This window comes from Gavialis gangeticus, unplaced genomic scaffold (genome assembly GCF_001723915.1).
Source record: "Gavialis gangeticus isolate Ggan-Ray unplaced genomic scaffold, GavGan_comp1, whole genome shotgun sequence".
In the NCBI taxonomy this organism is placed as follows: Eukaryota; Metazoa; Chordata; order Crocodylia; family Gavialidae; genus Gavialis; species Gavialis gangeticus.
In genome coordinates this window covers 113,803,307-113,821,470 of record NW_017729031.1, presented here as the reverse complement: position 1 = coordinate 113,821,470, position 18,164 = coordinate 113,803,307, and the positions used below count along the sequence as shown (strand labels likewise).

Here is an 18,164-nt window from a genome sequence, read left to right as displayed (position 1 = left end):
TAAAAAAAAAAAAAAAAAAAAAAAGGAGAAAAAATACTTGTATGCATCACATAAATAGCAATGAAAATGATGCAATGTAAGAAGACAAGGGATCTTAAGATCTGCACTCTAATGCAGGGACTGTTTTAGTGAACAAATTTAAAGGCCCCCTGAATGTCATAACCACACTGTATAATACCTTTCACTCTGAGTTCCCAAACTCTTTACAAATTATTCTATATACCAATTAGGTTCAGGTATGATGACCTCTTTAAACACTATATATACCCTTCTTTAAACATTACCGGTCCTACTGCTCACTCTGCTCTCCGAGTTATTCCTTTAGTTCCAAAAAAGACAGGCCATTATATTCAGATACCTTCTTTCCTTCCAGAATAGGTATGTTGGTGATTGGAAGTCTGATAAGTGTTTAAACAACCAATACCAACATTGGAAAAAATTGCAGGACAGAAGTAAAACATACCTCAGAAGGCAATTTAAAAATTGGATCTCTTTACTTACTTCCCCTTTAAAGGCTCTCCAATATACAAATACTAAATTGCTTTTTAAAACATTTGGTCATACTTTCTATTACTTTGAGTGCTCTGGGTGATACAAGAGCTTTGACTGAAGCACCAGGCTTCTTATGAGGTTTGGGATGAGGGACTAGGAATTACAGCCCGTGGGTCGAGTCTGAAACTCACATACACATGCTGTGTCCCTCCCTGCAGTTATACAACACGACTGCCTGATAGATAGGCAACTGGTGAGGGGCGGGCATGCTGCCCCCCACCCCCGGACAGGGCTGTTCCTGCTGCTGTCAGCTTCTGCAGGTGCTCACCAGCCCCAGCCCCGCCACCAACACTGCTGGCAGCTTCTGCAGGTACTCACCAGCTCCATCCCTGCCACTGCTGGCTTCTGCAGGTACCCCCCCAGACTCAGGAGGCACCAGTTGCCCATGGCCTGATAGAGCAAGGCATGGAATTTAATGGCCCAGGAGGATGCTTCTCGTCTCATGTTTCTATGAAACAGATCCATGTATGATCAACGTCTGTGAGAAAAAGTAGATTCCAGGCAAGTTTATGCTATCTTTGGCAATTCATCCCTAAGGGCAGTACATGTCTGGACACTGCACAAGATCGGGCAATGTTTCTCAGCTTGGAGTGCAGGCCGCCAGAGAGATGACCAATTTAACTGTGTGCTGGGGGGAGGTTAACGATCAGAGAAGGGAGAGGTGGAATAACCTCAAATTCCATCTGGTTACTCACTGTAAATCCGCTACTGTGGGTGAATGGGTAGTTTCTTGAAACTCAATCTCCATTTTCCTGTGGCTGTTCCACAAGAACTGCAGGCTCAGAAAGCAGCCCACTGGCTCAAGCCACCTCTGTTCCCACAATATACAGCTCAGCTGCATGAACCTATATACTGGACCATGTAGCCCCAAGGGCTGCTCACAGACTTCTCCACTCCAGGCAGCAGGAAGCCTTCTGGTGAGCAAAGGAATGGGGAGGACAGAAAAAACAGGAAGAGATATGAACAAAGAGACACACTGGAGACAAAAGAAGTGAAGAAAGAATAAAAAGAAACAGGCATGGACATTATGACATGAAACAGCACAATGGGTTTCTGGGAAAAAGCACCCCCTCATAAAACAGACTAACATAGAAAGGTTGCATACCACAGAAATATGTACTGGCTTGAGAAAGGCACATTAAGACACTGTACAGATTTAATCCTTATTCCCCCACCCCCAATAACCTTTGTCTCAAGCCTCTCCCAAGCAACTTGGTTGTACAAACTGGGATTTGCAACACATGCAAATGAATTATAGGTCAACAACAGGCTCGTTTCAACTTACGGCACAAACCACAATTTGATCATTGGCCTTACTACCTCCAATTGAAGAACCCTACTCAGCAACCTTTCTTGAATAGACCCAAGTATGACAGCCTAGTAGACCACACCCATGTAAGAAATAATTGGTATTGAGCAAGACTCTTCAACCTAATAAGCACCAAATCTTTGTCTCTGCTGGTAGAGAAGTTTAGTGTTTAACCTGTAATTACCAAATGTGGGACATCTTTGATAGCAGCAAAGTATAACTGATTACACATTGCCAGGATGAGTAAAATTTTTTAAAAATCACACTTCTAAAACCCCTTTATCCATGCATATAGGGCAACATACAGGCACGCTATGGAACCTGGGACATACAAGCATTTTGTTAAGTGTATGCAACACCTCCAAAGCCTTCTGGTCTTTTGCTTTTAATCACCAATAACTTAAATTGATTCTTAAAAGACAGCAATGGACAAATATCTGTGCATTAAAAAGTGTTGCTTTTACATTACAGTATTTTACTCAAACAACATAGTGCATGAATAGAATTTCCAAAGTAGCCTGATCCTTGAGCATTCAGCCCCTTCAGAGACAATAAGTTACTTTTTTTAAAAAAAAACTATTTTTTGCCCTCTTTCTCTGCAAAAAGCTAATACAGGATTCTTCTTTACAGAAGTGTCCAAAGGTTCATGTAGATTACTTTTAAGAAACTGAAGTAATGAGGCTTCCGCCACTTTCTGTGGGGCACTTTTCCAGTCTCCTGAACTTCACTTGTAGGGCTTACTCCACTTGCCCCCAAAAATGTAGTTTTTCTTTGTTCAGTTTCAACCCGTTATTCTTAGTGATGAAATACAACTGGGTCACCCAAACAGCTTCCCTCCTTCATACAAACTCTGAAATGAGTCTTGTGGGCCACTGGGTCCAGATGTCTGCATTGTTAGGCACTGGTGCTCACTCAACTCAGACACTTATAAATAACTGTTTTGAAGAAAGGCTGTTGCAGTTGCACTTAAGTCAAGCTCCTAGACAACTTATTTTGCTGTTCTTTTTGAATTTCCTTCTATATTATGGGCACCTAACTCTTCTCTTTGTAGTTTTAAGTGTAACCTAATCAAACCCATAAGGAGACAGGGTTGTGTCATCAAGGATGACAGTTTGTGACCTATTTTTCATCTCTGTGTGTAGCCTAGAACCAGTGTCTTCAATTTAACATTGCAAGCTGAAGCCTTATTTGCTATAGCTCTCACCCAAGTCCCTTTCAGCATTGCTATTATCCAGGTTTCCCCTTCGCACAGAAATATTACTACAAAAGTCTATCCCTGTGCCTCAAAGTAGAGCCAACAAAGGAAAAATGCTTCCTTAACCTCCCACACCTGCTTAAATGTGGTCTTTAAAGGTCACACTGCATAGTTTAAAACATGCTCTTAACTTACACTTGCTAGTAGTGACATGGAAGCCAGTATCCTTACCGGAATTTTTTTTTCTTCTACCGCAGAGGCACATTGGTTTGTTATTGCAGGGCTGCTCAGGAGGGCTGGGTTGCTGGCATTGTGTTTTTTCTTAAAAGAAAAAAAAGAAGTTTTAATAAATGCTGGTTTATAAAGAAATGTGAACTGTGCAACAAGAATACCATTTGGTATAATTTTCAGCAGATCTATCTAGATAACATCCCCTCATTAACACATCTAAGGTGGCAAAATGCTGAGCTGCTCTGCCTTTCTTAGTCTACAGTAATAAAGTAAAATGATAGAAGCAGATACACACCAGGGACCTAACCTGAATGAAGGTAGCATAAGGCCCACAAAGTAGGCACATGCTTTTAAACTGCTTCAGCTGAAACAAGGCACTGGCATTTCAAGCAGACAGACCTGCTGCTGACCTATTCTCTCCCCTGCCACAAGGCCACAATGTTATTGCTTTCAGCAGTCCATTACCTGCTTGTTCGAGTGAGTGGTGTCCTTATTCTTCATGGTTTCAAGGCCAGGTAGCCTGTGACGTCGGCCCATCTGGAGGGCAACCAGGTCTTTCATGATGGAGTTCAAAGCCTCCTGTTCATCTGAAAGCAGTAAGAGTTTAAGAGGCAAGTTGACCTGGTGAGTATCAGCTGGAAAATTCTTGTTTGCATCTGGTTTTTAAATACATGATCCAGTTTAGAGATCTTTTCAGATATATAAACTACATCTTCACCAATAATTATGAAGTTCCACAACTCCATACAGGAGTTCTGTACAGGAATGGAAGACAGGGATTGAAATTTTAGTTTAATAGAAATCATAGGCAAAATTCCCATCAACTTTAATGAAGCCAGAATTTTACCCTGACATATTTCACATTTTCTGATCTTGAATTTTTTGTCATTTCTTTGCTTCTTTCAAGAAACTGCCTTAAGATATTATGGACCAAGTAAACAGAGGAACTTTTGTTCACCAATTCCCAGAATACAAGAACTAAGAGGCATCAGCTGAAATTACAGAACTATAGACTCATAGATAAATGGGACTGGAATGGTCCTTCAGAAGTCATCTAGTCCAGCCTCCTTCCTGAGGCAGTATCATCCCTATCCAAGCCATCCTATACAACCCAGAATTGAAACTCTACATAAGACTACCATGAACCCTGACACAACTTAGGCCTAACACCTTGACTTGCCACAGGTAAAGAAAGGGAACCACAGCAACCAATGTCTTGCTTCTGTGAAAGGCTATCAATATATGCTCAAGAGATCCCTGGTAGAGGGCCATGCCCCCTGCTACAGAGGAAGGCAACTCCTCCCACCCCCAGTCTGTACCAATATGCCCACGGGGTAAAATTCCTTCCTAACCCCAAGTATGGCGATTGGTCTGACCATGAACAGAGGGGCAAGACTTTCTAGACAGGAACCTCCAGCTTCAGTCCCAGCAGGAGCATTGGCACACCCCAGTCAAAATCCCCATCTCTACCTGAAGCCAACACCAATCCCTAAGGGAGACTTAAAAACACCTGATACATGTAGCAGAAAGGGGAAGAGGGCAATCAACAAAGCCCAGAATCATTGGAAATGCCCACAGTGGAACATAAGCATAACTATGCCTAAACTATCTCTGACCAGTGGCTGTCCAACTTCTTAAACACCTTCAGTAATGGAGAGTCCACAGTTTCCCCAGGCAGTCTACTCCACTGCCTCACTATTCTCATAGTGAAGTTTTTCCTGACATCCATTCTAAGACTTACTTTGCTGCCATTTCAAGCCATTGGCCCACATCCTCCTCTTGGCAGCCAGAGAGAAAAGATGCTTTCCTTCTTTATGGCAGCTCTTCAAGTATGTGAAGACAGTTATGTTCCCTCTTAAGTGCCTTTTCCACAAGCTGAACGTGCCTAGCTCCTTTAGCCTCTCCTCATATGACTTGCTTCCCAAGCTTTGTATCACCCTTTATTGCTTGCCTCTGGATGCCCTAAATTCTCCACCTCCTTTTTAAAATGTGGAGCCCAAAACTGCACACAATACTCTAGATGAGGTCTAACCAATGCTGAGTATAGAGGCATTATCACCTGTCATGTCTTGCACCTAATGCTTCTATTGATGCATCTCAAAACCACATTTGCCTTTGGTGTAGCTGCATCATGGTGCAGATTCATATTGAGTCTGTGATCTACCAAGGCTCCCAGATCTTTCTCTGTAGTGCTGCCATCCAGCCAGGTGTTATGCATTGTGTATTTGTATTTTTGATTATTCTACCCAAAGTATTACACCTTGCATTTGTCAGCATTGAATTTCATCCTGTTAACTTCAGCCCAGCTTTGCAATCTGTCAAGATCCTTCTGAATTGAGCTCCCATCTTCCAATGTGTTCGCAATCCTTCCCAGTTTCTTGTCATCTGCAGACTTGCTCAAGCAGCACTGAAAACAGCACTGAGCCCAGGACAGACCCCTGGGGGGCTCCATTCAAAACCTCCTGCCATTCTGAAATGGAGCTGTTAAAAATTACCCTTTGCTTGCAGCTATTGAACCAGTTATCCATCCACCTTATAGTAGTTTTGTTCAGCCCACACGTTTCCAATTTTTTTATGAGAAGGTTGTATGGAACCCTGTCAAAAGCCTTACTGAAATCCAGATATACTATATCCATAACATTCCCTTCATTCACCCAAGCAATTACTTTCTCAAAGAAGGAGATCAATTTTGTTCGACAGGCTTGTAATCAGCCTTTCCTCCTCCAGATTCTTGCAAATGGCCTTCCTTAGGATAAACTCCAGTAATTTCCCAGGTATTGCAGTAAGGTTAACTAATTAATTAAAGTCTGTAATTCCCCAGGTCCTCCTTTTTGCCTTTTTTAAAGAGAGGCACTACATTGGCCCTTGTCCCGTTCTCTGGTACCTGGCCCACCTCCCATGACTTTTTGAAGATCATTGACAACAGCTCCGAGATCTCCTCTGCTAGTTCCTTCAGTACCCTTGAATGAAGCTCATTCGGCCCTGCTGATCTGAATTCATTCAAGCCCATCAAAAGCTCTTTGACCATTTATTTTGTTATCTCATCCCTCAGTTTGCCCCCTTCCTTATCCAGATAATTCTTATTAGGTGTCTGGCTGCAGCTCATTTTTTTTGTGAAGACTGAGGCAAAGTAGCTTTTGAGTAGCTCTGCCTTCTTTGCATCTTCTGCTAGAAGATGTCAGCAAATTAATAGGTGACAGGTTTAAAACTAACTAGAAAAAGTACTTTTTACTCAGTGCATAGTTAAGTTGTGGAATTCATTGCCACAGGAGGTGGTGAAGGCAGACAGCACAGCCAGGCTCAAAAAATAGACTGGATAAATTCATGGAAGACAAATCTATTAACAGTTATTGAATGGAATGGTTGGATAGGCTTCCTTTGGCATCTCTAAACCAATAAACAGTAGATACCAGTGACAATACTGAACAGGGGATAGGTCGCTCTAGAGATATCTGGTTCAGTGCTCTCCCTGTATAGCATAGCATCTACCTCTATCACTGCCGGAGACATGATACCGTGCTAGACAGACCACTGGTCTGACCCAGTATGGCACTTATGTTCCACAGGCAAGTCAGCCTTAGGTGAGAGTTTAAAATTTCTTGCCCAATGTCATTAATAAAAAAAAATCAGCTCAAAGCCAGGCTTTAAACTTAAGAATTCCTGAGGGTCAAGCCCATATTTTGCCTAATTGGGCACATTCACTCAAAAAATAAAGTAATGTGACCCAGGAAGATTTGCTAGACAGTGAATCAGACTGCATACAGAGGACGATTCAAAATATTCTGTTGCCACAGGAAACTTGACAACCACCTTTCCCCTTTCACCTCTAAAGTCTGCACCCCTCAGGAACCATCCTCTGCTTGATGATTCAGCCAGCCCTGCATAATAGCAAGGAAGCTGTCAACAAGTTATTTTGGAGTAGTTCTAGGGTCTCCAACATTTGTTCTGACCTCTAAGGGCTTGTCCCTCCTTATTCCCCAAAAGATAAGAACTCACAGAACACAGGCTGAGACAACTAGTGAGACTTGAAAACATCTTCAAGATACAAGTCAAAATGAGGCAGAAGCAGGAGCGCTAATGGCAACTGCCAGTCAAGGCCTTCAGAGCAGAGATCAGACTCACAACTGGGAGGCCAGTCACTTATTACAACAGCAGCCTGCCAAGGCTCTGATCATAACCGTGGCTCAGAGTTCGGAGCATCTTGCGAAGGGGAACCAGACACGTTTTCTGCCTCACAGTTAATGGGAAATCAGAGGCCAATGGAATCTCTCTCTAAAGCTGAGCTTTGGAGATTGAGTAAAAGATGAAGCTGCTTCCTCCTTAAGAGCACTGTTATTCAGTTGCACACTGCATGGAGTCTTAGGAAAATTTTAGGCTCTGCAGCGCTCTCTTTCAAAGAACAAGGGGCCCTGCTCTCCAGTGAAACCGAGATGGCAAGATTTCTATTGTCTTTCCTCCTTGACCAGCCAAGATATACATTGACTTTGCCTGCTTATTTCAGTTTCAATTTGTTTTCCTGAAAACAGGGTGTAGGAACTTGGAGCCATCAGCTGCTCCTCCAGAAAAAACCCAAAACCAAGATAGGCAGTAACAATGAATTTCAGTAACGTGCCGAGTTCAGACACTACTGAGACCTGCTAGTCCCAAACTTAGCAGGCCCTTTGGTCTGCAGAGTCCACACACTTCAAATGTTTCATCACCCCACTGTGCTAAGGTGCTTCAGACCAGCTATTGTGATAGTAAAAGCCAAATCAAGTGACCTCACATTTTGCTACAACTATGAAAGGGGTCAAGTAACCACAAGTCATAGGCTGTAGTGCAAACAGGACTAACTCAAAAGTCCTGGTTTTCCTCTACTCCATGGGGTGTAAACTTAGTATGCACAGGACTTTACTGGATCCCTTAAACAAGATTAACGTGTGGACATATGAACACTTGGGACCTCTTTCAAAAGGGAAATCAAGAGGGCAGAAGTTGGTACATGATAATGCTGCGTGTGAATGAATGAAGGAGGATTTGAATGCAGCAAATCAGCTCCAACTGTAAGCCTAGACAAAAGGGTGTTAAAGTTGGAGCTGGTTTGCTGCAGCTGAATCCTCCTTTGTTTTTTCACACAACAATTAGAATGTACTAGCTTCTACCCTTCTGAAATGTTCCCCTCTTGAAAAGGTCTCCAAGTGCTGTGCGTGTACTCCCTCAGAGTCTCAGATCAAATCGAGGCTTTAATCCAGTTATGTGAACAGAAATTTTTGCCATTACAAACCTGAACTGTGTCATTTGTAACCAGTTACCCAATATGGTCATCTCTGTATAAGCAGACTCAGAAGTGTAATGCAGGAGAAGAGTCATGGTGAAGGTTTATTTGTAATTATTCAATCAAATCCATATTACTGAGTTTGTTAACCTTTACCAACTACACCACCATTTTAACTTGATTACAACTGATTTGATACAATTATGACTGTAAGTACCCAATACACTGCATCACCTCAGAGCCTGCCTGAGTTCAGGAGACAAACCACTATGCATCCTAAAACTGAAATAACAGGAGGTACTGCAGGACTTGACAGAAGTGTAGTAGTTGAGCTGTTCCATAAATGTGTTCTAGGTAAAGCATTACATATTAAGTTTTTGCTTTCACAAGCATAGTGATTCAGCTAAATTGCCCAGTACAGAGAAGAGAAAATTGGCACATGGCACACACACCTCTGCTCAAACTGGCTCATTTCTAAGGTACTATCCCATCTCTATAAGAAAGCAGGCCAGATCATGATAATTTGACCATCCTACAGAGGTTTAAAAAACTAGGGACTGGATGCTCTCAGTCATGTAACTTATCCCTATATGTACAGCTGAAGCAATTACACTACTTTAAAAGGAAGCCCTTAGCCTTTATTACTCATGAGTATGTCTGCTCCTCTGTTGTAACTGTTTCATCTGTTCACTGCTATCCCACGCTACGTGAAGTTAAACTCCAATAACTTGCCAGCAAATGAAACAGATGATAAGTTACTGCAATTTAGCAAATTTAATTGCAAATTCCCTTCCCTTTTAAGCAGTAAATTTTGTGTTTTTGCTGTCCATACTTGTGTGTGAATTATATTATTGAACTACTACATTCTGCACTTATCAAAACTTTTTTCCTCTCCCTCAGTGCACTTGTTTCTTTGGCAAATACTTTATTCGGCTGAATCTCCTCTAGTGGTAAGAAGGTAATCTGGTCACGTGTCTGAACCAACAAGTAGCAAGCTCAAAGAAAAAAAAATTGTTGTTCTCTATGGCATTTTTCATGAATATGTGGAAAGCTGGCTTTTTTGAATTGTGAAAGCCACTGATGCTTTATCAGTGATATAAGCAGAAGTAACGCCACAAATAAGATTGTAAAAATTTCTCTACTTAAATTTAGGCCGCAATATTTAAAATCTAATTACTACTGGGATTAATGCATGATTCCGCTTTGTCCTAACATATTTAAAGCTAGCAGTTCATAAAGGTCTTAAATTGAAACTTAGATCTATTTCTGGGGCTCCTGTTTAAACAACTTTATAGGCTTAATTTAAAGACTCAAAACCCATTTCAAGAAAGATCAGCATTTTTTAATCCAGTCTGGTTGCAGGACAGATTAGTAAGGGACCCTTCATATTTGGTGTAGCAAAAGTACATTTATTTCTCTCCTTGCATACTGCATGCTTCACATAACCATTCCTAAAGTTAGCTCAGTACATTTATTATTGGCCCACTCTTTTTATTAAGAAGTCTGGGCCAGTAACACATTTATTAATTAAGACACAATGAAAAAATTTGATTATTAAAGTCTCTAAAGGAGGTGTGTGTGGGGGAAAACTTGCCAACATTTCCACAAAGGATGGCAAGCCATTAAAGCTTAAAAACAAGAGTGGAAAACTGTAACGTAGCACCCAAAAGCCCTAGTCAAAATGAGTCCCACTGTGCTATATTTGGACAAATATACAGTTCCTGTTTGGAAGTGTGCATGGGATTTTTGAAAGCACTGACCTCACTCTGGTCTAACTGAAGTTACTGGTAAAGTTTTTACTGACTTGAATAAGAGCAGTTAGACCAATGCTGAGAATGCTTGCACCCACTTTAGCTTGGACAGACAGACAAAGGGATTGCCCCCCTTTTGAAGCAACAGCTGCTGTCTATAAAATATGGTCCTGCAGAGTTCTCTATTTAGTTTAAGTCCTGGGCTTATCACAGCACTACAGTGCAGTTCAGTTTTTGCAGAGATCAGATCCTGTGCAAATGGTGGCAATACAGAACTGAGTATCGGATCATCATTCTCAACAAATAATCAGCAATTCCTTAATGCATAGTTGGAAGGAGGTACTAAGAGGGTCCTTCTCAGGGGTCTCTCCTGTATTGTTTAACATCTTCATTAATGATCTACATGATGGGACTGAGTGCACACTTGGTAAATTTGTGGATGACATCAAGCTGGGTAGAGTTGCAGATGCTCAAGGGGGTAGGGTTCAGATCTAGTGATCTGAATAAACTGGAGAAATGGTCCAACATCAACCAGATTAAATTCAAGAAGTCCTACACCTGGAACAAATACAGACTGGGGAATGATTGGCTAGGCTGCCATACTGGAAAGAAGGACTTACAGATTACAGCAGACCAGGAGTTCCCAAACCGTGGTACACATACCCCTGGAGGTACACACAGCATCTTGGGGGGGAGGGGGGGGGCCCAGGAGAATTTGTGTAACAGCAGATTTAATTTTCATTATAAAAATTGACATTTAAGGGGTTAAAATATAAACCGTATGCTGGTAGGGGTATGCGAGCAGCTGGTACATCTGGAAGGCAGTATGCAATACAAGTTTAGGAACTTCAGCAGTAGACCATAAGATGAATACAAGCAAAAAAAGCCAAAAGCATACCAGGTTGCATTAATAGGAGTGTCTCATGCAAATGAAGCAAAAACTATTCTTCTGCTCTATTCAGCATTGGTAAGGCCTCACCTGGAGTACTTTGTCCAGCTTTGGGCACTGCACTTCAAGAAAGATGTGGACAGATTGGGAAGAGGCCAGCAGAGAGTGACAAAAATTATTAGGAGCCTGGGAAGCATGACTTATAAGGAGTTATTTAGCCTGAAGAAGAGAAGACTGAGGAGGGATTTGATAACAATCTTCAAATACCTAAAAGCAATTAAAAAGAAGATGGAAATAGCCTGTCTCTGTGGCTGTAGGGAACAGGACTGGGAGCAATGGCCTCAAACCACAGCAACAAAGGAAATTTAGCTTGGAGATTAGGAGGAACTTTCTCACTATGGGGTGTGGAGGAAGGGTGTCAGGCATTGGAACAGGCTACCTAGAGAAGTTGTGGCATCTCCATCCTTAGAAGTTTTCAAGAGCTGGTTAGACAGATACTTGGCTGGGATGGTTTAACCAGGGATGATCCTGTCTTAGGCAGGGAGCTGGATCAGGTGACTTTGTAAGGTCCCTTCTAGTCCTACTTTCCTATGGTCCCAGAAGCTGATGCATCTCAGCTGATGTAACCCCCTGTCCCCCCTATGTGTGGGAGAAGTTCATTCATTAAGGTTCATTCAGGTCTTGATTCCTCCATTGAAAACTATAAAGTTCTTTCTAATAATGATTTTGTGATACTCTGATGGATTTAGTTCCTCTTTTGCTGTTCGTAAGGCAGATTCATTTAGCACCTGGCAATCTCCTCGGTCCTTTGCAAGTTTTATGCACCTGAAGGTTGTCATGCAAGATGAAAATTCAAAAAGCCTCATTAAAGCCTCATTTACATGGGAAAGGAGATCCACTTGAATTTTAGCACACTAATTTGACCAGCCAGGTCTGTCTCAGCACAGAGTAAAGGCCTCTCTACAGAAGGAAGTCAGTATGCACTAAGTTAGGATATGAATTTACAGCATAGTAGCTTCTCATGCTGGTATTCTTGGAAGGCACTAAGGCCAGTTCCTAGGAAGTCAGTATGCACCTGCAGTTAGTACACTGTAAATTCACAAGCTAGCTTAATACATATCAACTTCTCTGCATAGACAAACCCTCAGATTGAAACCTTACATCCCAAGGCCACACTAGGATGGAGAGGGCGTTGGAATGAGGAACAGAAGGTGTGGATTCTATTCTGATTTCCACCACTGGCCTGAAGACCACCTTAGACAAGGCACAGAGGTAAAGTGTCTCAGTGCCATCTTAGTTTCATAGTTTGTAGGGTTGGAAGGGACCTGAGCAGATCATCGAGTCTGACTCCCTGCCATGGCAGGAAAGAGTACTGGGGTCAAACGACCCCAGCAAGGTGCTCATCTAGCCTCCTCTTAAAGACCCCCACGGTAGGAGCCAGCACCACTGCTCTTGGAAGTTGGTTCCAGATCCTAGCCGCCCTGACTGTGAAGTAGCGCCTCCTGATATCTAGCCTAAATCTACCCTCTGCCAGCTTGTGACCGTTATTCCTGGTCACTCCTGGTAGTGCTCAGGGGAACAGGGACTTCCCCAATGCCTGCTGATCCCCCCTGACTAGTTTGTAACAGGCCACTAGATCCCCCCTCAGCCTTCTCTTCTGGAGGCTGAACAGGTTCAGGTCCCGTAGTCTCTCCTCATAGGGCCTGCCCTGCTGCCCCCTGATCATGCGAGTGGCCCTCCTCTGGACCCTCTCCATGTTGTCTACATCCCTCCTGAAGTGCGGCGCCCACAACTGGACGGGGGAGTATCACCTCCTTGGACCTGCTTGAGATGCATCTGTGGATGCATGACAAGGTGTGGTTGGCCTTCCTGACTGCATCCCCACACTGCCGGACCATGTTCAGCTTGGAGTCAATGATGACTCCAAGATCCTTTTCTGCCTCTGTACTGACAAGAAGGGAGTTCCCCAACCTGTAGGTATAGTGCCGGTTGTTTCTCCCCAGGTGCATCACTTTGCACTTGTTGGTGTTGAATCCCATCCTATTCTCATCTGCCCACTCCTGTAACCTGTCTAGGTCCGATTGCAGCCTATTCCTCCCTTCTAGCGTGCCCACATCCCCCCACATCTTAGTGTCATCAGCAGATTCGAACAGGGTGCTTTTTACCCCTTGTCCAAGTCACTGACAAATATGTTGAACAGTGCGGGCCCAAGGACCGAGCCCTGCAGAACCCCACTGCCCACATCCCTCCAAGTCGAAAATGACCCATCCACCACCACTTAAGTGAAAGAAGATATGACAATGGCCTCCTCTGTAGACAGCTTTCAACCAAACTGATGAAAGGCAGTATTAAAGGCCAGGCATTATTAAAACTGAGACAAGTCAAGAAGTTTAGAGGATGGACACATGAAACATGCTGTTATAAACAGGAGGCGGCTTACCACAACGCTGCTGAAACGAGTGCAACTATTTCATGTGCCTATTCCTACAGTAGGTGATGTTAAACCACAATAATTTCCTTCACTTGAATTAGAGGTAAATTACCATGGTGAAAGTTCACATAATGCAGGTTACGAGTGAGCAGAGAAAACAGAGCAGATTAGTTGATGTGCCTTCCCAAGTGCAAAATCCCACCCCCCAACACACCCTGTATAGTTTCACAGTTGGTAGGGTCGGAAGGGACCTGAGCAGATCACGAAGTCCGATCCCCTGCCATGGCAGGAAAGAGTATTGGGGTCAAACGACCCCAGCAAGGTGTTCATCCAGCCTCCTCTTAAAGACCCCCAGGGTAGGAGCCAGCACCACTGCTCTCGGAAGTTGGTTCCAGATCCTAGCCGCCCTGACCATGAAGTAGCGCCTCCTGATATCTAGCCTAAATCTACCCTCTGCCAGCTTGTGACCGTTATTTCTTGTCACTCCTGGTAGTGCTCAGGGGAACAGGGACTCCCCCAAGGCCTGCTGGTCCCCCCCAGACCAGTTTGTAAACAGCCACTAGGTCCCCCCTCAGCTTTCTCTTGTGGAGGCTGAACAGGTTCAGGTCCCTTAGCCTCTCCTAGTAGGGCCTGCCCTGCTGCCCCCTGATCATGCAAGTGGCCCTCCTCTGGACCCTCTCCATGTTGTCCACATCCCTCCTGAAGTGCGGTGCCCAGAACTGGATGCAGTACTCCAGCTGCGGCCTGACCAGTGTCACATAGAAGGGGAGGATCACCTCCTTGGACCTGCTTGGGATGCATCTGTGGATGCATGACAAGGTACGGTTGGCCTTCTATAACTGTATACAAGGTATACCTCTATAACTGTAGGCCTGTTCATGCCCACAGACCTGAAGTCTTTCGTTAATACTGTTATAAGTAGCATCAAGGAGTAGTAGAACTAAAAAGAGTACTTTTTTTCCCTTTGTCTCATTTGGTTACTTTATGCATCTGACAGCACTTTGTGTATAATTAATTCTATTTCCCCACTGTATAATCCATCACTCCACTCCTATTTGCATAAGTAGCTCACACTTCAGGTGGCAGAAACAGCTTAAAAATAAGAAATTGTGACTGAAGAACTCTGAGAACCCACAGAGCAAGGGGGACATGAAAGTACATCTGCTGGTTCTATCGCAGGATGGAGATGACAACAGCACATCTTGGTGGACCCCCTAAATACAAATACACAATTCTCACTTCATGATTTGTGCATATCTGAACAATAATGCTGTTCAACCAACAGCAACTGCAGGTAACACAGCACTATTAATAAACACAGCATTTATGTTTCATGTCGTCTCTGGCCTCTAATTTGGTCATTGTGCATACTAGAGACTGTTTTGAATATGTTTTTAGATATTTTTGTTCTGAATTTGTTTGTTGTCTATATAAACAATATCTAATATGTGACGTATTGACTATACTGACACATTTGAGTTCCATCTTGCAATTCCAAGGGTCAAAAAACACTAAGCATCTTGCATGCTCAAATTTAAGACTGATCTGCACAGCAGTTTTATCAATAAGCATTTGTAACTGTCATCATTTATAGATATATGCAGATACAAAAAGTTAAAGACTGCTAAAAGCAGACAAAGTTCTTTGGGTGAATCTGAATCTGCCTATGTCCTTAGACCAACACGGCTACAACCTACACCCCTGTAAAGACTGCTAAAAGCATTCACCCAAAAATATTTGATGGGTTCAACCTAACCTACTTCTGTAATATACAATTGATTTTTTTTAAAGGTTATTTTGGGGAGGTAGGAAGTGAAGATCACGCACCATCTTCCATTATCACTACATGCCAAATTTGTAAATACCTGAGCTTTGCTCATTTTAGATCAAAGTGTAACGTTCGTTAGGGTTTGTATTGTAACAGATTTGTATTTGCCTTTTGAAAGATGTCAAAGGGTATGCATTTTAATCTGATCAATACTTTTTATTACAACATTTTAAAAAGTGAAACATTAAGCTGTTAGTGCTGCAAATGGTACAATGGAGAAGTTATTACAAAGTGAAACATTTTTTTAAGACCACTGTGAAACCCCAGTTCTCTAGGGGCCCATTTGGTTTGAAGAATACAGTTTCTACCTTGTACAAGAAAGATGTTGTCCAGGAAATGCTTTTCATGTTTTAAAAACGGTAGTCTAGGATTTTATAATGTTAATACAGAGAAATTGCTACTGCCAGAGAAAGCTACTTTTTTGCAATAAAGAATGTATTTCACTTGAAACTCATTCAGACCTGTGTAATAAACAGAGGCAGTGCATTTTATATAGCAAAGATGGAACCAGTTTTGCAAAGAGAGTAAATCTTAAGGTTCAATCAAACAAAGAGTAGAAAGCATTTGCACACTGGTAAAAACAGGAAGCCTGTAAACCCCTATAAACCAGCATGCTTTTTTGTATGGTATGAGAATGGGAGATTCTGCGACAGTAGAGTCTGTTCATCTCTGACTGATAAACACATTTTTTTACCTAAGTGGCATGAGGTTTGTTCACACATGACTAGGAGACTTATGGCCAATTAACTAATTTTACAAGTTAAAAACAAAGCAGCATCAAAATATACTTTAAAACCTTGCTCTTTTGAAAAGTTTAATTTAAAGGCCTCCACTGTATGGTGGTCAGTACAACATATGGTACTCTGTGAGAGTAACAGTGTCTTAAATAAAAAGAATATATGCCACAAGGTCCGCAACCAGTAATAAAGCTCCACAGCTTAGGTACTGCACAGACCTAAAGGGGCCCTCAATCCCTGATTCAGACCTCTAGACATTCCCTGTAATCAAATATTAATACAATACTATTTGCACTAAGAAGTGGAGGAGCCACCGGCCATGCGGCTCAGTGAAATTTATGGTAATTATTTAACATCAACTTTGCAAGCTGTTTTCTTCATATCTGCCAGTACCCTAGACATGTGGAAATCACTTGTCTTACAAATGTGATAAACAGCACCTCTACTCTTTTGTATGGGATACAACAGTTTGAGAACTCCTACAGATTCCAAAAAGGTTCGGAACTGAAAAGTGGTAGTAGATGGCAGAGTCATTCCTTCCCCCTCCCCCCACAATGCAACAGGGGCTGTCAATACAGCAAAACCTAAGGGCCCTGCTTACGGGTAAGCGTGTGAGCCAAGGGAAGGAAATGACACAGGCAGGAAAAAAAAAAAAAAAAAAAAAGCAGACTGAGGGAAAGACTCAGCTGCAGCTGGGCCTGCAGTGAGCGTTTCAATCTAGGCCTAGCACAAGCCAGTCGGCCTTAACATAGCTCTCCCCTCCGCTTCTCAAATACAAGCACGTTTCTCTTTAACAAAAGCAGCATCAGCATCTTAGTCGCTGCTAAAGAGCCCTCTGTACAGAATGAAATTCAGCAAAACCACTTCCAACATGCCACCAAATCAGCTTTAACAAACTTCAGCTGCATTAAGACTAATACTCCTTGGTTAATATTCAACATCGTCTTAAACTGCATCTTTTGTTTAGGCTACCTTATGAAGAAAAAGGGAGCTAGATGGGACAAATTACCTATGTTAGCCGAACTTCTGTATGAAACTGTCACAGATGCCAGACATCCTGCTGAAAACTCTCAACATGGAATTATTTAAAATCCAGGTAAGATTACTTCTTGTAACCAGGAATATGCTCAGGATGATGGAAAAGCATGATCGGTGCTCTTCCATTCGCTTTTTAATATTTAGCCTACTATGCTAGCCTATGCCACATCTTAGCCGCCTGTGAAATCATGTCTTTTCATTCTGCAAGATTAAGACATGAACATGCACAACTAGCAGGTATGCAATGGTAATCCAAGGACATTAGTGGAAGGATGACATTCTCCTTCCCAATTATTGTGCATTTAAAGACCACCAGGTTTGTTCCTGTGGAGAAGGCAGGCTACTGAGCTCACCCCGGGAAGCCAATCCTTATGCAACTGAATGCATATATATCTGCAAGCAAGCAATACGTGTTTATTTTAACCAGGGTGACTGATGCAGCATGGGTTTATAATTTAAAAACACAGGAACTAATTTATGCCAGAGACGAAACAGCACAGTAGAGTTATCTGAGGGACATGGAAGGGGAAAAAAAAAGTCAAATCTGTAACCCCCAAAGCACAGCAACTATGGCACACTGCAACTGGACTAACAACTGCGCTTCCCCTGCCAGCATGCAGGCATGACTAAGTTAGCTCTGGTCAGCAGAAAGGTCCAACTCTTCTCCTCCTCAGCAGAACAAGCAGCCGCGTAGGGCCGAGAAACCTGGCTGGGAAGAGCTGTTCCCTGCACAGATCTGAAGCGGTAGCCCAGCAGAGCAGGCCAGGTCAGCCATGGCTACAGCCGCCTGCCCTGCTTCTCCCAGCTCCTCGTCTCTAAACGTGAAGGAAGAGCCACCGGTACGAGGCAGAGGCTCGCGCCGGACACCGCGCACTTGAGATTTCATCCCCAGTCTCCGACCGCTGCCACAGCCACAACCTTTCCCCTCCGAAGCGACTCCGTGCCCCCC

At 42.9% G+C, this 18,164-nt stretch overlaps 1 protein-coding gene across 1 annotated transcript in view; it reads right to left on the bottom strand.

Moving 5' to 3' along the window:
- MAP3K3 (mitogen-activated protein kinase kinase kinase 3) overlaps nt 1-18,164 on the bottom strand; it is a 96,810-nt gene that overhangs the window by 46,433 nt on the left and 32,213 nt on the right. The window contains exons 3-4 of the mRNA XM_019522920.1: nt 3,753-3,874; nt 3,288-3,377 (exon numbers count right to left, since the gene is read on the bottom strand). Coding sequence (XP_019378465.1) covers nt 3,288-3,377; nt 3,753-3,874 — 212 coding nt within the window. The remainder of the gene's footprint in view (nt 1-3,287; nt 3,378-3,752; nt 3,875-18,164) is intronic.